This window comes from Xenopus laevis, chromosome 9_10S, assembly GCF_017654675.1.
Source record: "Xenopus laevis strain J_2021 chromosome 9_10S, Xenopus_laevis_v10.1, whole genome shotgun sequence".
NCBI lineage: Eukaryota > Metazoa > Chordata > Amphibia > Anura > Pipidae > Xenopus > Xenopus laevis.
The window spans coordinates 46,314,707-46,340,382 of NC_054388.1; the positions used below are offsets into that span (position 1 = coordinate 46,314,707).

General features: G+C 41.6%; 1 protein-coding gene across 1 annotated transcript; it reads left to right on the top strand.

The window, feature by feature from the left end:
- The first annotated feature begins 4,279 nt into the window (after positions 1-4,279).
- Positions 4,280-23,399, top strand: LOC108702164 (voltage-dependent calcium channel gamma-5 subunit). Its single transcript, XM_018237672.2, has 6 exons — positions 4,280-5,133; positions 16,909-17,143; positions 19,530-19,616; positions 20,305-20,445; positions 22,255-22,400; positions 22,739-23,399. Exons 1-6 carry the CDS (start codon positions 5,041-5,043, stop codon positions 22,994-22,996), a joined length of 960 nt encoding a protein of 319 aa, XP_018093161.1. The 5' UTR covers positions 4,280-5,040; the 3' UTR covers positions 22,997-23,399.
- Positions 23,400-25,676: the final 2,277 nt, after the last annotated feature.

The window sequence follows — 25,676 nt, forward strand, 5'->3', positions numbered from 1 at the left end:
CCGTTACACTATACATTTGCAACAGTCAAGCTGCAGATAGGTATTACACAGTTGCTGTATTACAGCAGCTGAGACCAACTTGTATGCCACAGTTATTTGGTATATAGGCTATATATATATATATATATATATATATATATATATATATATATATATCTTGTAAATAATTCACAGACCACACCTAGTAAGCTAAACTCAACTTTATTACCAATACAGTTAGTGAGAAAAGTAAAAATGCATCATCATCTGCACCAATCGACTGGGAGATCCTGATTCAGTCGGCAGAGCGGGAACCAAACATAATAAGTCATTGACTAATTGAGTTCAGTCGTTCCTTTCCTACAAAGCTGTCTTATACAAGAAATTGGGTTCAACGGTTCTTTTCTACAACGGTTCTTTTATACAAGATATTGGGTTACAAAGCTGTCTGAAACAAAATATTGGGTTCAACAGTTCTGTCCTGCAAAGCTCTTTTATACAAAGCTATGGTCAATAGTTCCTTCCTACAAGACTGTTTTGTACAAAACTTTTAGCAAAGTATTACTCTACCATTGTAAATATAAAAAGCTCAACAAAGACTTTTCTCTTTCAGCCCTTAACTCTTAAGACCTTCTTCCTAGTAGCTATCACAATGGCTCGGCAAGTCAGTAAACTCCAGGCTCTTTTGGTGAGTCCCCCTACATAGTATTCCATGAAGAAAAAGATGTCCTTAGATCTGTGCTAAGTTTCCTTCACAAGGTCATGTCTAAATTTCATATTGATGAGCCAAAAATGTTGCCGTCTTTTGATCCACCCATGTCTTGTGTGAGAATGAGTTCATTTTAGATGTGAAGAAGTGTCTGCCGGTCTACATCAGTAAGACAAAAGAAATCAGAAAATCCAGGATGTTATTTGTTATCCCTGCAGGAAAGAGAAGAGAGGAGGCTGCATCTAGAAGTACCTTAAATTCCTGGATTGTTAAGGTTATATTAAAGTAGTATGCAGAGCAAGGCAGTACAACAACAAAGGGAGTAAGGGCTCATCCTACCAGATCTATAGCAGCCTCTTGGGAAGCAGAGGCAAGAATGTCTTCTGAGATGATCTGCAAGGCAGCATCTAAGGTGACTTCTCCTAATGCAGGGATCCCCAACCTTTTGAACCCGTGAGCAACATTCAGAAGTAAAAGGAGGTGGGGAGCAACACTAGCATGAAAATAGTTCATGGGTAGCCAAATAAGGACTGTGATTGGCTATTTGGTAGCCCCTATGAGGACTGACAGCCTATAGGAGACTCTGTTTGGCATTACAACTGGTTTTTATACAATCAAAACTTGTCTCCAAACCAGGAATTTAAAAAATAATCACCTGCTTTGAGGCCACTGGGAGCAACATCCAAGGAGTTGGAGAGCAACATGTTGCTCACGAGCTACTGGTTGGGGATCACTGTCCTAATGCATACATTAAGCATTATAAATGTAAGGTTTTGCCTTAATCTCACTTGTTATTTTTTAAGCTATATCTGCTAATTAAATGATTTGAATTGTTAGTGTCTTGTTCCCTCCTTTTTTGATTGCATGGGTATAACCCATTAGTTATTGATTTTCATGTTGACAGAGGATGGCCAGGAAAAGAGAAAATGAATATCATATTTACCGAAATATTCTTCCCTGTCGACATGGCCGCCCTATTCTGTGGCTTTATAAATAGACTGGTTGGTGTCCAGGAAGGGGTGGGTTTTATAGGCTAAAAAATTAACCATTCTTTTAACCAGGCTAGGAACCAGCAGGAGAAAACCCAATAGTTATTGTTTTTCATTTTGTTGAGGAAGATGGCCAGGAAAAGGAAATTTTGGTATGATATTCATTTTCTCTTTTCTCAACAACCTCTATGCAGTCCTGGCAAGTTCAAGCAAGATTTTTTCCCCACCACTATTTACTCCTCCTCTCTCGAAGGTTGACTGGCCACTGCTCACCCTTCTTTTTATTCACTGCCCTACCCACCACCTTAGTGCATGAGACACAGGACTCAGGCTGCATCACCACTTCAAACACAAAATGCAGCAGATTTTCTGGTGTTTTCACAACTGGACATTTTACTGCAAAGTGCCTGTTTGACCCACACTTGGAACACACCCTGGGTGGCTGAAACAGAAGCAAACCCCCCTGTCTTTACCAATAAGACAGGAATTTGACAGTTTGGAAACATGAAAATTCTTGTACCGTTTCTCTTCAGTAAGTCTCTTGAAGTTTTCGTAAACCTCTTTTGCAGAACTCCCAGAACGCTGGTAATGTTATATTCAAGTCATTAATTTAGAAAAGCAATTTAATTCACTGTTTAAGCCCCCAATCCCTGACGTCCCAGCACCATTGCTAGCAGCCTTGTCTCCCCATCACACAGGTACAGTGCTCCTACCTTGGCCATTGCAGCAGTACCTACTCAGACAACTCCATAGTCACACAGCATGTGATCACATGACTCTCTAAGGGCACCTGCTAAGAGTCTCAAAAGAGACAAATTGCCTCTTCTTCAGTCGACTAATCGCCCGAAAAGCCTTCCCACCGGCTAGAATCAAAATCACCGGCGGGGTGGGTCTCGGAGAACTTCGTTTTCCGAAGTCGCACAAAGTTGCCTCATGAGGAAACTTCAAGCAACTTTGGAAAACAAATCAGTACAAGTGCCATCCCACCGGCAATTTTTGATTCTAACTGGCAAGCAAGCAGTTCAGGGAAATTAGTCGCGCAAAGAAGAAGCAGTTTGTCGCTGGGCGACTAATCTCCCCCAGTAGCTTTGTGTACCCCTGCCCTCTTAAACTGTCTTGCAAGCCTGCTGCACTTCCATCCTGGGTCCCAGCATGCCTTGCAGCAGCTTCCTGGCTTGCTTCTGAATTGCAACATGCAGCAACAGAACTGTAAATCTCTGCAGTCACTTCAGCTTTGTTATTTAGGGTATTTGATTGCTTTGAGACCCAGGGTCGGATTTGAGCGGCGGGTGCCCCTAGGCCGCACGGTCCTACCGCCCGTCGCCTGCAGCACTCTAGTAGATCTAGTAGGTCTCGCAGGTACACCGGACCACTGGGGAGCTGTGCATCCCTGGTGCTCCCTATAGAGCGGCTGGGCGGCAAGCCACTCCCAGCGGGGAGTAGTCAGAACCAAGGAGGAAGCTTAGGGGATAAAGTCCAAGTTCACGGTATCAGAATTGATCAGGAGTAATCGTCGTTAATTCCAGGCAAAAGTTTAGTAGGCAGGCAGAATCAATCAACACGAATTATAGATGCACCCAGGAACCAAACAGGAAATCCTACAATCGGGCATCGAACAGGCGTCCTTGGTGTCCTTTTATTTTGAATTTAGCGCCGGGCGCGTGACGTCATCACACTCAACCCACAGATAGGATGCTGGCGGAGACGGGAGCGCCATCGGGCTTTCGTGACACACCTCAACTGCTGCTGCTAAACTGGGAACAGCAGCCTTCCTGTTTTACTCCAAGTGGGTCCTCACTCCTTGGCCAGCAAAGGTCACCACATTCTTAATGATTTTAGGAGGAATTTGTGATGGAAAAGCAGGAATAAACAAAAAAAATGATTGTCCCAAGAAAAAGCCTCACAATCTATAATGATTGCAAGACAAAATACACCCCCCCCCCACACCAAAAAAGGGACTGGCTCACACACCTCCTTTCAGTATGAGGGTATAGCTCATTGTGTGCCCAAAAAACTTTCTCTGTATTCGTATTTATACAAATGCAAGGGAGGTATCAAATTGTTTCCCTTAGACCAGATGTCCCCAAGCAGTGGCTCATGAGCAACATGGTTGCATAGAAAACACGTGTACTGCCAAACAGAACCTCCTGTAGGCTGCCAGTCACATGACATCTACCAAATAGCCAAAAGCCTTTATTTGGCATCCCCTGGGACTTTCTCCATGCTTCCCAACATTTTTTGCATTTGATTGTGGCTCACTGGTAACAAAGGTTGGGGACTCCTGCCTTAGACAGCCAGTATAATTCTATAGTTTACTGTTTGCATGGAATATTCATTCTCTGTACATTTGTATTTATACATATGAGATGGTGGAGCATATTGTGTGCCCAGCGAAGACTGGGGTAGTAGTTGGAGGCTTAGATAGAACCAAAAGAGGTAAAGGAGGGTACAGAAGCAGAAGAGGAGAAAAAGCCAAAAAAGTGCTGCTTAGGGCAGAAGGTATAAAGAAGGATTAGGCTGGAACAGCACAAAAGAGGAGGTGGAGGAGGGTGAGGGAGTAGGAGAAGGAGGAGGCTGGAGCTATGCAAGAAAGGAGTAGTAGGAGGCTGTGGCAGTAGGAGAAGGTTGGGGAAGGGATAGTAAGAGTAGGTGGCTTTGACAGTATGGGAATTAGGCTAAGGCAGTAGGTGAGGAGCAGGAGGTTGTGGCAATGTAAGAGAGGAGAAGTCTGGAGTCCTAGGAAAAGGAGGCTGGGGCATTAGGAAAAGAGGAGGCTGGACAGTGAAAGAGCAGAAGAGGTGGCTGAGGAAATATGAGGACGTATAGGAGAGGAGTAGGAATCCTGGGCAGTAGAGAAACAAGAAGGCTGAGGCAGAGGGAGAAGAAGGATAGGGCTGTATGGAAAGAGAGGAATGAGAGGCTGGGACAGAGAGTGAAGTATATGGTTGGGGCAGTGCTGGAAGCAGCAGGAGGCTAGGGCAGTGGGGAAAGAAAGGAACTAGTGGAGGCTGGGCAATAAAAGAAGGAGGTGGAAGAGGCTGGGCAGTAGGAGAAGGAGAAAAGCCAGGGGCAATAGGAAAAGGAGAGAAGGCTTGGACAGAGGAATGAAAGAAAGCTGGGCAATAAATGAAGAAGGGAAATGAGAGAAGGCTGGGGCAATGGAAGAGAGGAGTAGGAGGAGTCTGGGGGACAAGAGAGAGAAAGTGGCAGGCTGAGCATATTGACAGCTCCCCCTCCTTCCTCTCATTATGAGCGCAGAGCAAAGTCGCGTCTCTCAGTGACAAGCAGCAAGTTGTGTGATACAGAGAGTCTGCTCTGCCCTGAGCTGCCGGTGCATCTTCCCCCTGACCCCACCGACCCCCCATGCGCTGCTGCAGCCTCATCCTTAGAGGCACAAGGTTCCTGACTGACAGCTCAGCCAACAGCTTCCTCCTCATCCTCCTCCTCATTACACAGGTAATTGTGTCTCTCCGTGTCCGTATCAATGTCTATCGACAGATAATTGTCCCTAATGCTCTGCTATTCCCGCATGTATCATGCTGAGGTACCTGTATTACTGAGAGGGTATAATTATATATATATACAGAGATATGCTACTGTCCTGAGGAGGATATATATATATATATATATATATATATATATATATATATATATATATATTTCAAAATGCTATAATAACTGGGTATATATTTTAGTAAGATATGGTAGTGAGGGGCATATACAGGAATATTCTAATTAGGGGGTATAAATAGTGCTGAGTGGTCATATACAGACAGTACTGAGGAGGGATATACATATATATCATTATAAATAGTGCATTTGCTATATATATATATATATATATATATATACACACAGAGAGTATGTATTCAGTGCTGAGCCTGAGGTACACTGCTGAGGGGGATACATACATACGTAGACATTTCCCCCTTAACCTGTGGAGGTTTAGGCATCTAGTTTCCCTTTTGAGTCAACAGCATTAAAACCAGATTCTTGATGGGAGAGATGGCTTTTGGTTATGGCACATAAAAAGTTAATAAACCTTATTAGGAGATGGATGAACTTTTTTCTCCCACTGTGGGGCAAAATGATGGATAGTCTTTCAAATAATAATCGATGTACATAAATCCCCAGTCACACTCAATGCCTCTGGCACAGGGAATCAGAGACCTACAGTAATGGCACATTATCCATCCCCCGGGCTCTAGAGGATTAAGGGATGAGCTCCTCAAACACCCACAAATCTTAAAAGAATGAACAAATATACTATACACCCTCATGTCAGCAATAAAGGTTCATCTGTACCAATCAAAGCCACAAAATAATAACAGGTGCTTTTTTGCAATGAAATGTATCTAAGCTGAAGAAGCAAACATGTCTCTTTCTAGTAATATAGGGTCGGTGCCCATAGGAATGGCATTAGTGATGTGGTACAGACAGGGGTGTCCGATCTCCAGCAGGAATTGTGCTCATGTTGTGAAATTAGACCTCTCAGCAACCAACTAACAGCCATTAGGGGACCATAAGGATGTGTGAAATTGTAGCTACAAATCTGAATGAACAGGCTAAGTAGGCTGAATCCTGTTCTGTTAAACAAAATGAAATGAAAACTGATACTTTCCTAGAAAGTGGCAGCAAAAATACTGTAAATACTGTTTTGTTTAATTTTGATCCAGTCCAGCCCGCCATGTATTTCCATGGGGTCAAGGGCTGCTCATTAAGTGACCTGGTAGCTTTTAGTTGGTCCTTGTGAGGCACAATAAAGAAAGCAATGGAGGTGTTACAGGGTGGGGAACAATACAACAAATGTATAACTAGATGTCCGTGGGTCCTTCTACTAAATTTGTTGGGGTAACCTCCTATTGTGGCTTTCCATTAGAGGGCAGGTTTTTTTTTCCTTTAGGGCAAAATATCAACTTAGGTCTAGTGCCACAACCCCTGTAGCCACACAACTGTATTTTCCAACATAAGCTCATTCAGAAGGGTGTAAAGTGTAAATGTAATGTGACTATGAGTAGTGGATGCAGAGAAAAGTTATCCAGCAGAGGGGTACAGCAGTCTGATTCATGTAATGGGGGCCTCAGTTATTGCTGGTATCAATGTTATACACATGGGGGGGGGAATTCACAAAAGTGGTGATTTCGAGACAAAATAAAAGTGGAGCTAAAAGTGTCAGATTTGCCACCAAATTCACAAAGTGCTATCTCCACTTTTGTGAATTTGTCTTTTAAACAGATAGTATTCAGATTTTGTCTTTTGCAGGACATTTTATAGACATTTTTTTCTGAATTTGTCTTTAGCCCTTACTGCACCTGTCCGTCAGCCATCAAATTGGGGGAGGGGATTTATTTTACCTAGGAAAATGATACATTATTTTTTTCAGGCTTTCTAAATCTGCCTACGTGTTTGTGTAATTCCACTTCTGTAACAAGATACAAGGGTCTAAATACAAGAAATGCTATTTTGCATAATATAGGGATTTGTATCAGAAATGTGTTTTATTATCTTAAGGTGGCCATAGACACAAAGATCCGCTCGTTTGGAAACATTGTCAAACAAGCGGATCTTTCCCCTATATGCCATTAACGAGCATGGCTATATCGGGGGTAATCTGATTGTGCGGCCGTATGGCGATTACGATGAGCAATGTGCTCCGGCGGGATCAGTCGGGTCTAAATCAAACCTAACCGATCGACCAAACGACCGATCTCCGCCGGACAAAAGCTGTCGGCACTCTCCACACACGATCTGAAAATCATAAGAATCCTCGATTCGTACGATAGGATCTGTGTGTCTATGGCCAGCCTTAGTGCTGCTAAAACTAAAAAAAATGGCTGGGAGGCTTTACTTTTCCTTTAGATAATATATTCACTCAAATTGCTAATATTGCCTCATTCATTAAGATAAAACTAGTAAAATAATGCAAGTATGAGTTAAAAACTTTTTGCATATAACATTGTATAAAATACACTTTTTTGTTTAATCAGTTTTTTACTTGTTTTGTTAATGAGGCTTTTACACCTATAGGGTTAGACAGAAATTTGTGCCCTGACTATAAAACGCTAATCCCTGCAAATATGCTAATGATTCCCCAATGGGGCACCTACAAGAGGCGTGAAATGAAGATTGGGTGAACCAAAGCAGAGCAAGTTATTTTAGAATTGATCTGACACACGGGGAAGAGTTATACTGAGCTTTACTCTTTTTAAAATGTCGGGAGAAAATGTCGTTTAAAATGTCGTTTTTGCGACATTTTTATGCCGTTCAAAAGACAAATTCATAAAAGTGTCTGTAAATTGTCTTTCTTTCACTAAAATATGAAAAGTGGCGGTTGAGTCGGAATTTAGGCAGATTTCTGTTTGGGGGGAATTCACAAAAGTGTCGGGAACGAAAAAATGTCTTTAAAATGTCGTAGGAAGTGTCGTAGCAACTGCCGACATATTCACAGAGCCTTTTCTCGGCCAATTTTCCGACATGTACGACACTTTTGAATTAGTGTCGTTAAAAGTGGGCGTGGTTTTTTCAGCGCCACTTTTCCCGACATTTTTATGAATTACTCGTAAACTCATTTTTTTTACCGACAATTTTTCAGACACTTTAGGCTCTCCAAAATGAAAATATCGGTCAAATTGTCTTTTGAAAAGTCTTGGTAAATGTCGTTTGTACGATGAAAAGATATACGACATTTTAGAAAATTGTCTGACTTACAAGAGACATTCAGAGATGGTAACATCTGCCTTTGTGAATTTGCCGTTTGTACGACATTTTACAAATTTGTTGACCGCCACTTCTGGGTTACTTATTTTACCGACACTTTTGTGAATTCCCCCCTTTGTGTTTAAGGAGAAAGTATTTTACTCCAGTTTACCATCACTTTTACTCCAGAAATGGGCTATAGAGTTAGTTTGAGATGCATTCATTTTCTTTAAGCAAAGCACTTGTGCCTAAAATACTAAACACAAAGCAGTTGTGCCTAGAATAATATACACAAAACAGTTGTATCTTAGTTACAACTGCTTCCCATTGAGTATTTTAGATACAATACCCAAAACTGCAACTGAGAAATGAATAATGTGAGTGGAACATTTCTCTCTCGTTTCTCTCTCAGTGGCAGAAAGAATTGCCCTTTCAGGAGGTAGTTCATTCCAGAGGGAATGTCAGAGGATTTACACGGTATATCAGAGTGAGAAGAAATAAGGTACACAATCATATGGCAGCTCCACAGTGTTGAATAGATTAATTCTGACCCTGCCGTGGGATGAGGGATTTACATCTGAGACCGACGGAAAGTGACAGAGGATGAGAAAGAAATGCATTAGGACAAGCAGCGAGATTCATATTTATGTAGATCAAAATAGTATTTATATAGAGGCTGCACTGATTGGCCAAATCTGCATATAAGTGTGCTCAATAATCCTATCATATAAATGTCAGCCCACATCTCTTCCCTTCTGGTGCCAGATCATGCCAGAAGACTGGACACTTCTTAAATTGATATGTTGAATTGTTGGTTAGAGTCCATCCTTGTCTCTATACTCCAGTTTAACTTGCTTGCTTAACTACAACTAATATTAGAACAAAATCATGCATTTCCGCATTAAAGGAATAAAATCAGACCCTATGACTCCGTTAAATTGTCTGGAGGCATGTAACAGTACTAAAAAGGCTGCCCAATAATGGCTACCAACTTATGCACTCTTCTAAGTAGCCAATAAGTTGCAAGGGATTGGCCAGATAGGTCTAAAAACCTGTTGGAATAGGACTGTATTGGGTAATAGATGTAGCCCTCTCCTGACTGGCCCCTATTGCAATTCACTGGCCACTTTTTGCTCCTGGTGCAGAAAGGAGAGACGGTGCATTAGAACGGAAGCAGGGATGAAAGGGAGAGGGGGATTCTCCATATAAATAAATGGGGGGGGGGCTCTCTGAAGTCTCATGCTTGGGTGGATCTGATACAGGTCAGTCAGAGGGGAGATGAAAGGAGTGACAGTTTAGTCAACAAATGACAGATTAGTGGATCCAAGGGGCCCCTGACACACAGGAGGGAAGGCAACATGGGTTGCTCCGCTGGATGTGGTGAAAGAACAGAACCATTATGTTACAGCTGCCGTCTCCATGCGCTCTGCTTGCTGCTTCCCTCACTCATTTCATCTGTATCCCATTCCCACTCTGCAACATCATTCAGTCGGCTCTGTTGTGTCCTCCTATTATATCAATGGGCTGGGACCACTTACACTCATATACCTACAAACAGTACAATATGAGGGTATAGCTTACTGTGTGCCAGAACATTCATGTATATTTGTATTTATACATAGTGGAGAGAGCTGCCATATTGGTTTTTTTTAAGCATAAAAGTCTATATAAAATGTGCATTTTTCACGAGGAAAAAACGAGGTGATTAGTCACCAGGCAACCAAATCTCCCCAAAACGCCCAGTGTGGCCTGACCCTAAGTGGCAGCAAAAATACTGTAAATACTGTTTTGTTTAACTTTGATCCAGTCCAGCCCGCACTGTATTTCCATGGGGTCAAGGGCTGCCCATTAAGTGACCCTGGTAGCTTTTAGTTGGTCCATGTGAGGCACAATAAAAGAAGCAATGGAGGTGTTACAGGGTGGGGAACAATACAATAAATGTGTGGTGTAACTCGATGTCCGTGGGTTCTTCTACTAAATTTGTTGGGGTAACCTCCCATTCTGGCTTTCCTTAAGAGGGCAGGTTTTTTTTTCTTTTAGGGCAAAATATCAACTTAGGTCTAGTGCCACAACCCCTGTAGCCACGTCACTGTATTTTCCAACTTACCAGCAGCCTTAACCCTGTCCCTGTGTGTTGTTCTAATTCCATACATGGTACCGACTGTATCTCCTCTCCCAATACTTGTTCTTATTTAATGGGAGTTTCTTAAAAAAAAAAAAACACTTGAAATCGAAGCATTTTTAAGCAAAGGCAACTACTGTATATAAAATAAGTGAAGTTAAAATTAATGTCGGTATTCCTTTAAATCAAAATTACTGAATTTATAGTGTTTTTCAGCAGCTGTAATACAAGGTAAATGTGCAAAGGCTCAATAACAGTGCACAGGGTAGTAGAATTACTCCACAAAGCCCTGGGTGCATCCATGCTTTCCATATTCTACTCAGAAAAGTACTTTTGCCTAATGAAAGAAAATGTAACTCTAAGCAACTTCCCAATATTCATTTTTACCTCATTGTCACTGGGTTTAAAGTAAGTGTGTGTCATTATGTCTGTCTGTCCCTTTTTGTTCTGTGCACTGCTGGTTCTGACTCTTGAAACAATAGAACTCTAAGCAACTTCCAAATATCCATTAATTCCTCATTCTCACTTGGCTTATAGTTATGTGTTACTGTCTTTGCTTTTGTATGTCACTGTCCATCTTTCCCTTACTATTCCCTTCTCTCCTTTCCCTGACTTTTCATATCATTGCCAACTTGTATTTCCTGTAAGAGACTTTGGGGTTGGTGCCCCTTGGGAGGGACCTATATCCATGATTATGAATGGTTGTTACAGTCAATGGACATTGCCTAAATGTTAGAAGATGCGATGAAGCAAACGACCCACTGTAATAAATCATTTATCTGCCGCTATAAATAAACTATACTGCAAGGGGAAGTGCGATGCTGTTTGTGAATGAGCGCTCTGATGGAAACACAAAGGAGAGGCTGAGAAGAACCTGATTTCTTCTTAGTAACTAATAAAATCATTTGGTTGGTTAAGACAAACATCCTGAGACCTTCAACAGCACGTCCAGCTCCCTGGCACATTAATGAATACAGTTGTACCCTGAGAGCATATAGCTCATTGTGTATTTGTGTTTCAATTTGGGTTGGGGTTCATTTTTGAAACATATGGGGGCTCTCTGAGCATGTTCTGTACATGGAGCTCTTCTTATCTCTCCTATATAAGGGGTTCCTCTAGTTTCTCCTATACACATGGGCTCCTCTTGCCTCTCCTATACACAGGCCTTCTGTAGTCTGTCCCACACATAGGGTTCCTCTGTAAGACAGAGACCGTAAGCCCTACTTAAATAAAGCAAGAGACTGTAGGACAAGATGAAGACAGTACGACAAGATAAAGTCAGTAGGACTAGAAATAGGCTGTAAGACAAGATGAACACAGTAGGACAAAATGGAGACTGTAGCTCAAGATGCAGACAGTAGGGCAAGATGGAGACATAAGCACAGGATGGAGGCTATGGGACAAGATGGAGACAAAAGGGCAAAATGGAGACAATAGGGCAAATGAAGAACATAGGACAGTAGAACATGGAGAAAGTGGGACAAGATGGAGACAGTAGAACACAATGGAGATGGTAGAACAAGATGGAGACAGTAGGGCATTGAGATAGTAGGACAAGATGAAGACAGTAGGACACAATGGAGATGGTAGGACAAGATTCAAACATTAGGACAAGATGGAGGCAGTACGGCAAGATGGAGACATTAGGGCAAGATGGGGGCAAGATGGAGACATTAGGGCAAGATGAGGATAGTACGACAAGATGGAGACAGTAGGGCAAGATGGGTACAATAGGACACAATAGAGACTGCAGGGCAAGATGGAGACTGTAGAACAAGAAGGATGATTATAGAACAAGATGGAGAATACTACATTACATTACAGTATTGCCCAATCTGGTGTGCTTCATTGACAGTTGAACTTTGTAATAGCGCCAAAGGTATGAATACAACATATATGTTTTTCATCCTAAACTTCAGCTCAAGCTGGTTCGCTGTCTGCCCGTGGGTCTTTGTGCCAACGCTTTAGATTAGTTCAAACAAGGATGAATCTCCAGCAGGATCAGCCCTGACCCCTCCATCTGGCAGCAAGAGGCTCCAGTACATAATTAGCACCATTTGGCATTAATTAATATTTTCTACTCTGCTTTCACATGGGGCTCTCTAGAGCTAAGCCCCACACAGATGGTGGATGTGCCAGTTTGAAGGATGCTGGATAAACGGTGGCTCCCCAAATAAAAACTGATTGTGGCTCCCAGAGTACAATCATTATCAGTAAACTGCACCCTTCACAATATCACTTACAAAAGTGGATTGTAAGATTTTAGGGACAGGCAAACATTCCATATAAGAGAGACAATAAAGCAGCTTTGTAATTTCTCCAGTAAAGCAGAGATTGTCCCAACTGTGCTGGAGTTATTAGTCCTATTACCAGCGGAGAACCCAGGATATTAACTTTCACAGACAGCCGGCAAATCACAAAGTCTGAGCTGCTCCTCTATAGGGAGAACAGATGCAATATATCCGTAAAATAATTCTATATTCTGATTATATTATCCTGAGCCCTTGCGCTTCACCACTAGATACATTTCATATATATATTCCCATCAGATGCAAAACACATCCACAATGAAAAGATAAAGCTAAACCTCAAAATGATAATTGTGTGTATATATATTTATATACTCAGTATATATATATATATATATATGAGAGGGAGCTGCCATACCTTTTCCTTCGTTTATACACACAGTAGGTAGTGGAAAGCAAGCACAGTATATTTGTCAGTTTACTGTTATTGGGGAAGATTATTAAGGAGAAAGACAGGGAAAATCTTTCATTGTTTGGGCAATTTGCAGTGGGATAAATGTTGATGCAGGGGGGCCCATCTCTCGGTATATATGAATGGACTGGGAGATCCTTGCTGCTGGCAGGAATTTCTCTGTTTCAGTTCTGGGCACAATGAGTCTCCCGCTGGCTGTGCCTCTAATTAATGCATTTTATCTTCAGAGCAGTGACAACATGTGGCTGAAGGCAACAGGCAGCGATGAATATTATACTGAGTCTCTCTATCTCTCTATCTCTTATCAATCGACCGCTCTCCTTCCCTCTTATTCACTAAGCCATCAGCTGCCTTAAATGGTCCACAGTGGCTCCGACTGGCAGATATTCTATATGAAGTATCAGATCCATATATTCTGAATAGCAGGAATTATCCCCTTCTCACATCTCTGCTTTTATCTTCCTTCTCATTCTTCTTCCCTTTTTGTTATTTTATTCTGTTTCACTGCCCTTTTTTCCTAGCTGCCATTTCTCTCCTTTAATTATCTCTCTGCTTCTTCCTTCTCCTTCACTGTTTTCGTCTTCTACCTTTCCATCTGCGTCTAATGCATTTCTCTTTTCCTTTTCCCCTTGGATTTTCTATGTTCTCATCATTTCATCATCTATTTCCATTTCTCTCTTTCCTCTTTCAACCTCTGTCCCTCTTCTGTTTCTTGTCTTCTGTCTTGTATTCAACGTCTCCTTTTCTTTCTCTCCTCCATTCCCCTTATTATTGCATTATCTGGCACTGCCCCATTCTTCTTTTTATATTCTCTTTTCTCATTTGTCCCCTTTCCCACTTTCTTTTCTTCCCTTTTATCTCTTATCACTTTTCTTTGTCCCCTACAGTTTGTCTCACAATTACATAACCTCTTCTCCTCTTCCTTATTCTCTCTTGTGTATTTCTTTCTCCTCTCTCCTCATGTCTCTCGTACTCTTATTACTCCCTTTATCATGACACCATTTCATGTATAGCTACATCATTTTTTCTCATTCTTTTCAACTCCTTCTGTGTTACTTTCTCTCTTTTATCTCTTCTAACTTCTTCTGGGTTCTTTGCTCCATCTTTAGTCTCTCTTTTGCTGCTTGCTTCTTGTCTCATCATTGTTCCTGACATATTTTGTAGATTAAGGAACAATGGGAAATTATTGTTAACCAAATTATTTGGTTTACAGCGAGGCGAATGACACCCAAACCTACAGGGAGTTTTCCCAGGGTGTCTGGGGGCCAATTCAGTTCTTATGCCACTCTCTCCAGTTCATGAGCGATTATTTGCAGGTTAGGCTAATGGATTAGGATAGGAAATACAAATCAATGTATCCCTATGGCTGCCATGTAACAGCACGTTAAAACACAGGGAAGCTTTGCCTGTAGAGGATTAGCATTTGTTATGAGCAGATTAACGGTATTACAGAGCCGGATGTGGACCATTAGATCAAAACTGTAATGTAATAGCAGAAGTGAAAGATCTTCATTCCATCACCCCTGCCCCCCTGCCCGAGCCGCCTGTTCTTCGTATTAATGAATCTCTGAAACCAACCCCTCGCTGTGGGGCTGGAAATACATTTCTCTCCAGTGCAATCATTAGGCAGTGCCTGCAACCTGGGCACAGGTAAGGCAATAAAAATTGGGCTGGACTGCACTGCACTGCACAACCCCTTTGCTTTCAACATTTTATTTGATTCCTGGCTGAGATCAGGATGAGAAAATAATGTACAGAATTGACTCCCCAGGGGTATGGATACACTAACACACCTGCTGACTGGCTACCATATATTACAATGGGGTTAATATTAAAGGACTAGTACTCACAGAACAAAACACAGGTAACTATCTGACCTTCATATGTATATATAAAAGAGAGAGAAAGCAATGGGATAATAGTCTCTGGGAATGGACTGTGGAATAGCAGGTATAGTAGGGAGAGATGGTGCCTATAGTAGCAGTGGGATAATAGTCTCTGGGAACGGACTGTGGGATAGCAGGTATAGTAGGGAGAGATGGTGCCTATAGTAGCAGTGGGATAATAGTCTCTGGGATGGGCTGTGTCTGTGGGATAGTAGGTATAGTAGGAAGATATGGTGTCTATAGTAGCAGTGGGGATAATAGTTCCTGGGAAGGGACTGTAACTGTGGGATATCAGGTAAAGTAGGGAGAGATGGTGCCTATAGTAGCAGCTTATGTTTGCTAATTGTCTAGTAACCAATAGTGACCAATCGGCAGATAGAATTTACTGGTCAGCTGTATGAAAACAAACATGGATTGGTTGCTATGGGTTACTAAATGTGGGCAAATGTGAGACTTGTTATTACATTAGCATGTTATTATTAGGGTTGCCTTACCAGCAGCCCATCAGCATGTCTGTGAGTTTTGATGGGTTTATATATCTCCCTGGGCATTAGCACTGCTGAAGCCACAGCTGGGCAGACACTACAGTTTCAGAAGACGTAGACAATATTTCTGTACAAAATATCTGCCTATCCCCCCCCCCAAGAGATGATGCAATTATCCTCCGATTACACGACTTACTGCCTGAGTCACTGTCTGTTTTACATCTGAATGAAACACTAAATTCTAAACCTGAGGTGGGGATGACATATATAGAGGGAGTGAGACAGATAACGAAGGGCATCTAAAGGTCTCCCCTCATTAATATGCACAGCCGTCCTGCATGCAATCAATAGCACAGCTACGAATCATTCATTAGGCCAGAATGGATCAGCTTTAATTGGGGTCAGTTGGTCATTGTCAGAAAGAGCAAATGCATTCAATGTTCTCTTTCTGAAGAGCAGAGAGACTCCATGATATCACGCATGGCTCCTCATATTCATCAAACTGTTCCTTTCTGTTCCAGGGAAATATATTCCAGTCCCAAGCCAAACTGAATTTTGCTCTACCTTGTCCTTCTGTTTCCATATCGTCCCACTGTCTCCATCATGTCCTGCTGTCTCCATCTTGTCCTGCTGTCTCTTTCTTTTCCTAGGGTTTCCACCTTGTCCTACTGTCCGCCCCTTGTCCTATTATTTCCATTATGTCCTACGTCTCCATCATGTCTTTATGTCTTCATCTTGTCCTACGGTCTCCATCTTGCTCAAATGTGATAATCTTACCCTAGTATTACTTTATTGTGCCTTCTCTTTCAGCCCCCTAAAAATGTCTCATGTTAAAGGGGTGGTTCACCTTTAAGTTAACTTTTAGTATGTTATAGAATGGCAACTTTTTAATTGGCCGTTATATTTTAAACTTTTTTTAGTTTTTGAATTATTTGCCTTTTTCTTCTGACTCTTTCCAGCTTTCAAATGGAGGTCACTGACCCCATCTACTGGAGAACTGCTGAATAAAAAGCTAAATAACTCAAAAACCACAAATGATAAAAAATGTTTTACAACAACAACCACAAATAATAAAAATTGTCTTAGAATATCTCCCTCTACATCATATTTTAAAGCTGAACAACCCCTTTAAGTCTGTACACTAGGAGAGGAATAACGGGTCCCCAGTTCAATACCATACCAGGGGTTGTATTTGGCTTCAGTCTGTACACAAGTGCACCATTGATGAGTCTTGAGGGGCTTGCATGCACAGAAGTACCCTTGTTTTCAAAAAAGTAAAGACCCCACAATTGTTTTCTAATACATTTTCTCTCTCCCCTAGATATTCCCTTGTACAAGCCAGGAACTGATGGTCTGTGGCATGGGTGCTTGTAGCAGGAAAGCCTTGACTCTGCTCAGCAGTGTGTTTGCTGTGTGTGGGCTGGGGCTTCTGGGAATCGCTGTCAGCACTGACTACTGGCTGTACCTGGAGGAAGGGATCATCTTACTGCAGAACCAGACCACTGAGATCAAAATGTCCCTTCATTCTGGCCTGTGGCGGGTCTGTTTTTTAGCAGGTGAGAGATTTCTGGGTGTGATGAAGGATAACAAGTGACTTTAGTCAAGTCATTGAACCATTTCCAGAAATATTACTTAAATCTAAAGGTGGCCATACACGGGTCTCCTCAATCGATATCTGGCCAAGATATAGATTGGGGAGGATTGATTTTTCTGGCAATCGAGGACCAGATCAACTAGTTCATGCGGTCCTCATCCCATCAGTGCCCAGTCTCTTTGTTGTAATCCGATTATTTGGCCCTAGGTGGGGCACTGGTGGGTATATGGTGGAATGATCTGCTCGTTTGGTGAGGTGACTGCTGCCAGCCCCAGCCTTCACGATATCATACAAAAAAGTAATTTCAGTATTTAATTCTTGGAGGGCCAGAGTGGTGCCACAAGCTGGACATCTCTTAAATCAAGAAACTTGCTAGAGGGATTCCCTTGTCACTCCACTGGGTGCTCTGCTTTTGTGCCCAGTGATATTGACCAAATAGGAAAACACTGCGGCTGAACTGGCAACTTACATAACTTGCAGGGAGACCCAGAAACACAGAAGGTCTAGAGCCCTTTTGCCTGGGGATGAGCTCAAAATACCCTTCAAATGTCTGTCCTGCTAATTTAGTCTCATTGTGGCTGCCAGCAGATGTGTCCCCTGTTCCATGAAACTAGGACAAGGGGATAAGCCGTGGGGCAGATCTAACTAATGGACTTAATTCTTGTGTATAGATGGAAATGCACCAAAAGAATTATACATACAATAGCTTCTCTGTAGTAAATCTAAGTTCATCGGAACTCCTGGTTTTTCATTGTAGGATTCATTGATGACATTCCCGATAAATAATTTAAATGGAAGACCTCTCTCTATGCATATGTCCCTCTAATCCATATCATATAGTTAAATAAGGCAACTGAAAATGTCCAAAGGTAGAGTGGTAATCCAAAGGTGGCAAGGACTAGTAAAATCTATGTAACAAGGGCACAGATATCTCTAGATAGGGGTGACTGGCCTGTGCTTTGCACATGAAGTGGCCAAACTAGTTATATGGTAAAGAGTTAGCTATAGAAGTTATAGCAGGACAAGATGGAGACAGTAGAACAAATGTAGGCAGTTGTCAAGTTGGAGGTAGTATGCCAAGTTTGAGACAGTAGGACATGATAATGACAGAAGGACATTATAATGACAGTAGGACATGATAGTGACAGTATGACAAGATGGAGCCAGTAGGGCAAGATGAAGACAGAAGGGCGAGTTGGAGACAGTAGGGCAAGATGGAGACAGTAGAACAAATTAAGGCAGTAAGGCAAGATGGTGACAACAGAGCAAAATAAAGACAATGGAACAAGATGGTGACAGTGGGGAAAGATGGTGATAGTTGCAGAGTGGAGACAGTAGGACAAGATGCAGAAAGCATGGCAAAATAAAGACACATTACCCACTATATGGGTATTCAGGTGCCTTTGGATATTGGGGGCACTTTATCTTCCCCTTCTGTTGCCATATTGCCCCACTATCACCGTCACCGTGACCTTTTTGTCTTCTAAACCTGCTATCCCTACAACCTGCCCTTAACTGCTGCTGTGCAGAATTCCACCTTATGTTGACTCAGAAGAACTGCTGCTATATGAACATAATATGGAAGCTAACAAAAACCAAATGTATATAGAAAGATACTTAAAGAAACAGTAAAACAAAAAAAAAAATGAAAGTGTTCTAAAGTAATGGAAATATAATGTACTGTTGTGCTGCACTGGTAAAATTGGCAAATCACCTATAGTTTATATAAACAAGTTACTGTGTAGCCATGGGGGTAGCCATTCAAAACTAAAAAAGGAGAAACAGCAGAGAATATATAGCAGATAACAGATAAACTCTTTAGAATACAATGGGAGTCTTCAGAACATATTTGTTATCTACTATGTGTACTGTGCTTGAATGGCAACCCAATGGATACAAAGCGATGTTTAAATAAACTATAGTTGTTTTTCTGAAGCAAACCCACCAATTTTGCCAGTGCAGAGCACAAGTACATTATATTGTCATTCCTTTACAACACTTTCATTTTTTGGTGTTACTGTTCCTTTAACTATTTGTATTGAACATGACATCTGTTAAGCTGACCTGAAGCTAAATACAAATGGTTAGCTTCAGAAACAACAAAATGACACTTGGCTTCACTTGGCTTCACTTGGCTCAATATAGAATCATAATCATCACCGTGCCTCACATCACATCATGACAGGATGAACCATTCTTTTAAATCCAAAGGAGCTTGGACAATCTACATGACCTCCCCAAAGGAACTGTATCATGGACCCCCAGGGCGAACAAATACAGTAAGGGAATTCGGGGTAATGGTTTAAAGAGGTTTATGAAGAAGAACTAACACATCTCTCTGTTTGCAGGGGAAGAGCAGGGTCGCTGCTTTACCATCGAGTATGTCATGCCCATGAATGTCCAGATGACTTCTGAATCCACAGTCAGTGTTCTAAGTGAGTATAATGTCCATAAGAACTGTAGGACTTGTAGGGATATTCCATGCTAGGTGGAGACCATTGCCTTCCTTGTTGGATCTTTGTCATGGAAACGGGTATGAACACCAAAACTTGTGCGTAGCATTGATGCTGGAAGTCCATCGTAGTGTTTACCACTGACTGTGGGAGCCCATCTGAGTGCAGTGCTGGTGATTATCTACTTAATCCCTGCCTCCCCCATAATTTTTAGATTCCTGTCTGCCCACCTGACTTTCCCCTAGCCTCTATATTTAACCCCCCACCTGACTGATTGGCTGCTGAATAGCTCTGTCCCAATGAATATATTAGCCCATTGGCCTCTGCATCTCCCCCAACAAAGATATCAGCCTCTGCATCTCTTGCCTCCATGATCTGCCTCCCATTGGTTTTATATTCCATCCACTTCTGACTCTTGTACTCTTCTTTGCTTATTGGAGGTTCACTCTGTAATTCAGTTCCCATTCAGTAAAACTGCAAAAGGAAAAAAAACTTGGAGAAAAGGCAACCTGTTTAACACAGTATCATTCCCAGCAGGTATCCATATTAATCCCTTGGCCTGACTCTCTCAGCTTTTGTGGGGTACTAAGCAGGGTCTGTCACCTAGCAGAGCATGGGGTTAATTCATCTTTACCTCTTTTATAAATCTAATCTCTCCTTCTCTCTCCAGAAATGATTCGTTCTGCAACACCATTCCCTTTGGTTAGCCTCTTCTTTATGTTCATTGGATTCATCCTCAACAATGTGGGTCACATCAGACCTCACAGAACAATTCTGGCCTTTGTTTCCGGAATTTTCTTCATTCTCTCTGGTAAGTTTCACTCCTTTTAATATATTGTGGTTCATAGATACCACGTACATTTGCCTGGAATTTTTACAGAGAAGGAGTTCTTCTTTTGCATCTTTCTACCTATTAGCCTCTGCATCTCTCCCACTAAGTACACCTGCCTACACATTTCTCCTATACCAAATACATCAGCCTCTGTCTCTCTCTCCCACTAAGTTCATCAGCCTCCAAATTTCACCAGATATGTTAGGCTGTGTCTCTCATTTCCACCAAATACATTGGTCTCCACATTTCTCATCCTTCAAAGGCTCAACCTCTACCTCTCTCTCACCAAATACCTCAGCCTCTGCCTCTCTCTCTCACTAAATACATCAGCCTCCACATGTACGTTTAACTTTATTTGTAAAGCGATATTAAGGAGCCGCAGCAATTTACAGTGCATAAAAGTACAATATATATAAGAGGATACACAGGGAAGATAAATCACATAATAAATATATACAGAAATCAAGTCAGGATAAAGAGGTAAGAGACATAGTGGGAAGGAGGTCCCTGCCCCAGAGATCTATAGTCTCTCCTACCAAATACATCAGCCTCTGCCTTTATACCCCACCAGATACATGAGCCTCCACATTTCTGTCCCACCAAGTACATCAGACGTTGCCTCTCTCTACCACCAAATACATCAACCTCCAGATTTTCCCCCACTAAGTAAATCAGCCTCTTCTTTTATCTACCATCAAGTACATCAGTTGCCACATTTCTCTCCCACCAAGTACATCAGCCTCCACTTTTCTACCCCACCACGTACATCATCCTCCACATTTCTCCACCAGGAAGTAAATCACACAGCAAATCTATCCAGCCAAGTACATCAGCCTCCACATTTATCTCCCACCAAATACACCAGCTTCTCAGCTCTCACAAAGTACACCAGCTTCTGCCCTACATCAGTTAAACACAACCAAAACCATTTTTACTGTAGAGCCGTTTGCATTGGGCAACTAAAGAAAAAAATCATTGCTTCCCCCACGAACAAATTATTTTTACTGTTTGGCACCAACTTGGGGGGGGAGGGTAATAAATTCTGAATCAGCGCTTCAATACAAATCCTATTTGCAAGGACATGTTTTTAATGCAGCAGAATAGCAAGTTTTAATGGAATTGCTGAAGCAAGGAAATTGCCTTTCGTATATCAATCTCTGACCTCTCATCTCAGTGTCACATGTGCATGCCAACAGTTGCCTGTTCCCCAGAGATGTACCCCAAATATTGATTGAACTATTTAGCAAGAGCAAGACATTGTCACTGGTAGGCTGACTGGATCAGATGCCAATGCATTTCACAGGCATGCAAAACAGGCTCTAATAACAGATATTCATACCTGCTGGTTAGACATGTATAGCTATCTCACATATATAAGGAAACCTCTAGTGGATTTGAATCAATTTCCAAGGTCCATTTCCCCAGGTCAGTGTTACTGCACACAGACTTACTGGATACAATATCACAGATGTGCAAAATCTGCTTGGTAGAAAAGGCAAAAAAGTGTTTGCCTTTTACCCCATTCCGGCAATTATCTATAGTAAAAAGAGAGGATCTAATTGGGTCCAAAGGAAAACAAGATAGGAAAAACAGTGTTAGCACTGCAGACAGGCAATAGGCTGCAGGTACTTTGTGATGAAACAAAAACTTCTAAGGGTAAGATAAAGGAGATGCAGGCTCAGCTCCTAAGGCCAAGGCCATGATGACAGACTTGTAGTAGTTTGGACCTGAAGGTGTAGTCTTGGTATAAGAAAATAACAAGTTATCCTGTATCTGACATCTCCACAGGTCTGTCTCTAGTAGTGGGCTTAGTACTCTACATATCCAGTATCAACGATGAGATCTTGAATCGAACGAAAGATTCTGAGACGTATTTCAGCTACAAGTACGGCTGGTCCTTTGCCTTTGCAGCCATATCATTTCTCCTAACAGAGGTACAGTGAGATCTTCCTTTTCTACTAACATCCTTGGGGTATATTTATCAAAGAGTGAAATTAGAGATCGCCCAGTCCGCTAGAGTGAAATACCGCTTTCCATCCAGTTCTATAGGATTTTTAAAGCCGTATTTATCAAACTTTCATTTCCCCCGTTGATAAATACTCTTTTAAAAATCCGATAGAAATAAATGTAGAATGTCGGACTTTCAATCTAGTGGACTAGAATTCACTCTTTGATAAATATACCCCCTTGACTTAGAGCATCACAAGTATTCACTGATTTATAAAGACCAACTGCCAATGTGAAATGGGTTAACAATCCCTCCATCCCACAGAGCGCTGGAGTCATGTCCGTCTACCTGTTCATGAAGAGATACACGGCAGAAGATGCCTACAGGCCCCACCCAGGTTTTTATCGCCCGCGGCTCAGCAATTGCTCTGATTATTCTGGTCAGTTCCTGCACCCAGAGGCCTGGGTGAGAGGTCGGAGTCCCTCAGATATCTCCAGCGAGGCATCTCTCCAGATGAACTCCAACTACCCGGCCCTGCTCAAATGCCCTGACTATGACCAAATGTCCTCATCTCCATGCTGAACACATAGCGTTCTTGGCAGCTGCAAAGATTTATTGGTGTTCTTCAGGGAAAACCTGCGGGTGCTCTTCCACACTGGGATGATTGCCCGACCCCTGTTATTGTGTTTAACCTTATATCTGAGATATGATTGACATCAGCACCAGGATGAGATGTATGGCCACTCGTGACAAGGGCAGTTCATTAATTCCACAGTAGAACAGAAAAAGCAGTGGTGTTCACAACCATTGCTTGGTTACGTCTGGCCATTATAGTATGGATTCCCTGTGACATGTCAGTGCTTAACTTATCAGAAATTATGTTCTGACCACAGCATCTTCAGGTATACATAAGGACATATAGTCAAATACAAGAGTCCTCTGCACTCAACCCATTATCAATATATTTAAGACAGCGACATTTTGTGCATACTGCTACTAAAAAATGCCTTACCCTTTAAACAAAACAGGGATTGTTTGTCCATATATTGCAATATATTTAAGCTGGCCAACTACGTCAAAGTCATCCCATATCTGGCCAGTCCTATGCTCAATTTTATCTGATTCATTAAGAATTCCATTGCTTCATTATACATTTTACAAAGGGACTAGGTATTACCTGCAACTTAACTTGCTGCTTTCAAAGTAAACCTCCATACTTGGCTGCCCTTTTATTAGACACCAGTGGGATCACCTGACTATAGCTGGGAAGGGTGGGAGCTACAACATAGAGCTGGTCACTGCTCCTGTATAAACTATAACAAACAAGGGAAAGTTGTGCTCACCACTATTTTTTAAAACCATTAGGCGGGGGTGCAATGAGGCTGTGACCACAAAATACATATAGTCAAATACAAGAGTCCTCTGCACTCAACCCATTATCAATATATTTAAGACAGCGACATTTTGTGCATACTGCTACTAAAAAATGCCTTACCCTTTAAACAAAACAGGGATTGTTTGTCCATATATTGCAATATATTTAAGCTGGCCAACTACGTCAAAGTCATCCCATATCTGGCCAGTCCTATGCTCAATTTTATCTGATTCATTAAGAATTCCATTGCTTCATTATACATTTTACAAAGGGACTAGGTATTACCTGCAACTTAACTTGCTGCTTTCAAAGTAAACCTCCATACTTGGCTGCCCTTTTATTAGACACCAGTGGGATCACCTGACTATAGCTGGGAAGGGTGGGAGCTACAACATAGAGCTGGTCACTGCTCCTGTATAAACTATAACAAACAAGGGAAAGTTGTGCTCACCACTATTTTTTAAAACCATTAGGCGGGGGTGCAATGAGGCTGTGACCACAAAATACATATAGTCAAATACAAGAGTCCTCTGCACTCAACCCATTATCAATATATTTAAGACAGCGACATTTTGTGCATACTGCTACTAAAAAATGCCTTACCCTTTAAACAAAACAGGGATTGTTTGTCCATATATTGCAATATATTTAAGCTGGCCAACTACGTCAAAGTCATCCCATATCTGGCCAGTCCTATGCTCAATTTTATCTGATTCATTAAGAATTCCATTGCTTCATTATACATTTTACAAAGGGACTAGGTATTACCTGCAACTTAACTTGCTGCTTTCAAAGTAAACCTCCATACTTGGCTGCCCTTTTATTAGACACCAGTGGGATCACCTGACTATAGCTGGGAAGGGAGGGAGCTACAACATAGAGCTGGTCACTGCTCCTGTATAAACTATAACAAACAAGGGAAAGTTGTGCTCACCACTATTTTTTAAAACCATTAGGCGGGGGTGCAATGAGGCTGTGACCACAAAATACATATAGTCAAATACAAGAGTCCTCTGCACTCAACCCATTATCAATATATTTAAGACAGCGACATTTTGTGCATACTGCTACTAAAAAATGCCTTACCCTTTAAACAAAACAGGGATTGTTTGTCCATATATTGCAATATATTTAAGCTGGCCAACTACGTCAAAGTCATCCCATATCTGGCCAGTCCTATGCTCAATTTTATCTGATTCATTAAGAATTCCATTGCTTCATTATACATTTTACAAAGGGACTAGGTATTACCTGCAACTTAACTTGCTGCTTTCAAAGTAAACCTCCATACTTGGCTGCCCTTTTATTAGACACCAGTGGGATCACCTGACTATAGCTGGGAAGGGTGGGAGCTACAACATAGAGCTGGTCACTGCTCCTGTATAAACTATAACAAACAAGGGAAAGTTGTGCTCACCACTATTTTTTAAAACCATTAGGCGGGGGTGCAATGAGGCTGTGACCACAAAATACATATAGTCAAATACAAGAGTCCTCTGCACTCAACCCATTATCAATATATTTAAGACAGCGACATTTTGTGCATACTGCTACTAAAAAATGCCTTACCCTTTAAACAAAACAGGGATTGTTTGTCCATATATTGCAATATATTTAAGCTGGCCAACTACGTCAAAGTCATCCCATATCTGGCCAGTCCTATGCTCAATTTTATCTGATTCATTAAGAATTCCATTACATAAGGACATGACACATTTTGATGATGTCATACTATATTAAAGATATAGGACAAGTGTCAGATCAAAAAAGTGTTAGCTTTTAGGGTAATCTGTTTATAACATGATAATGTGATTATTATAACACTGTATTGGGATAGGATGATTAGTATTTGTGAATAGTGTATAGGGGGCGCATTTGGGAGACTCC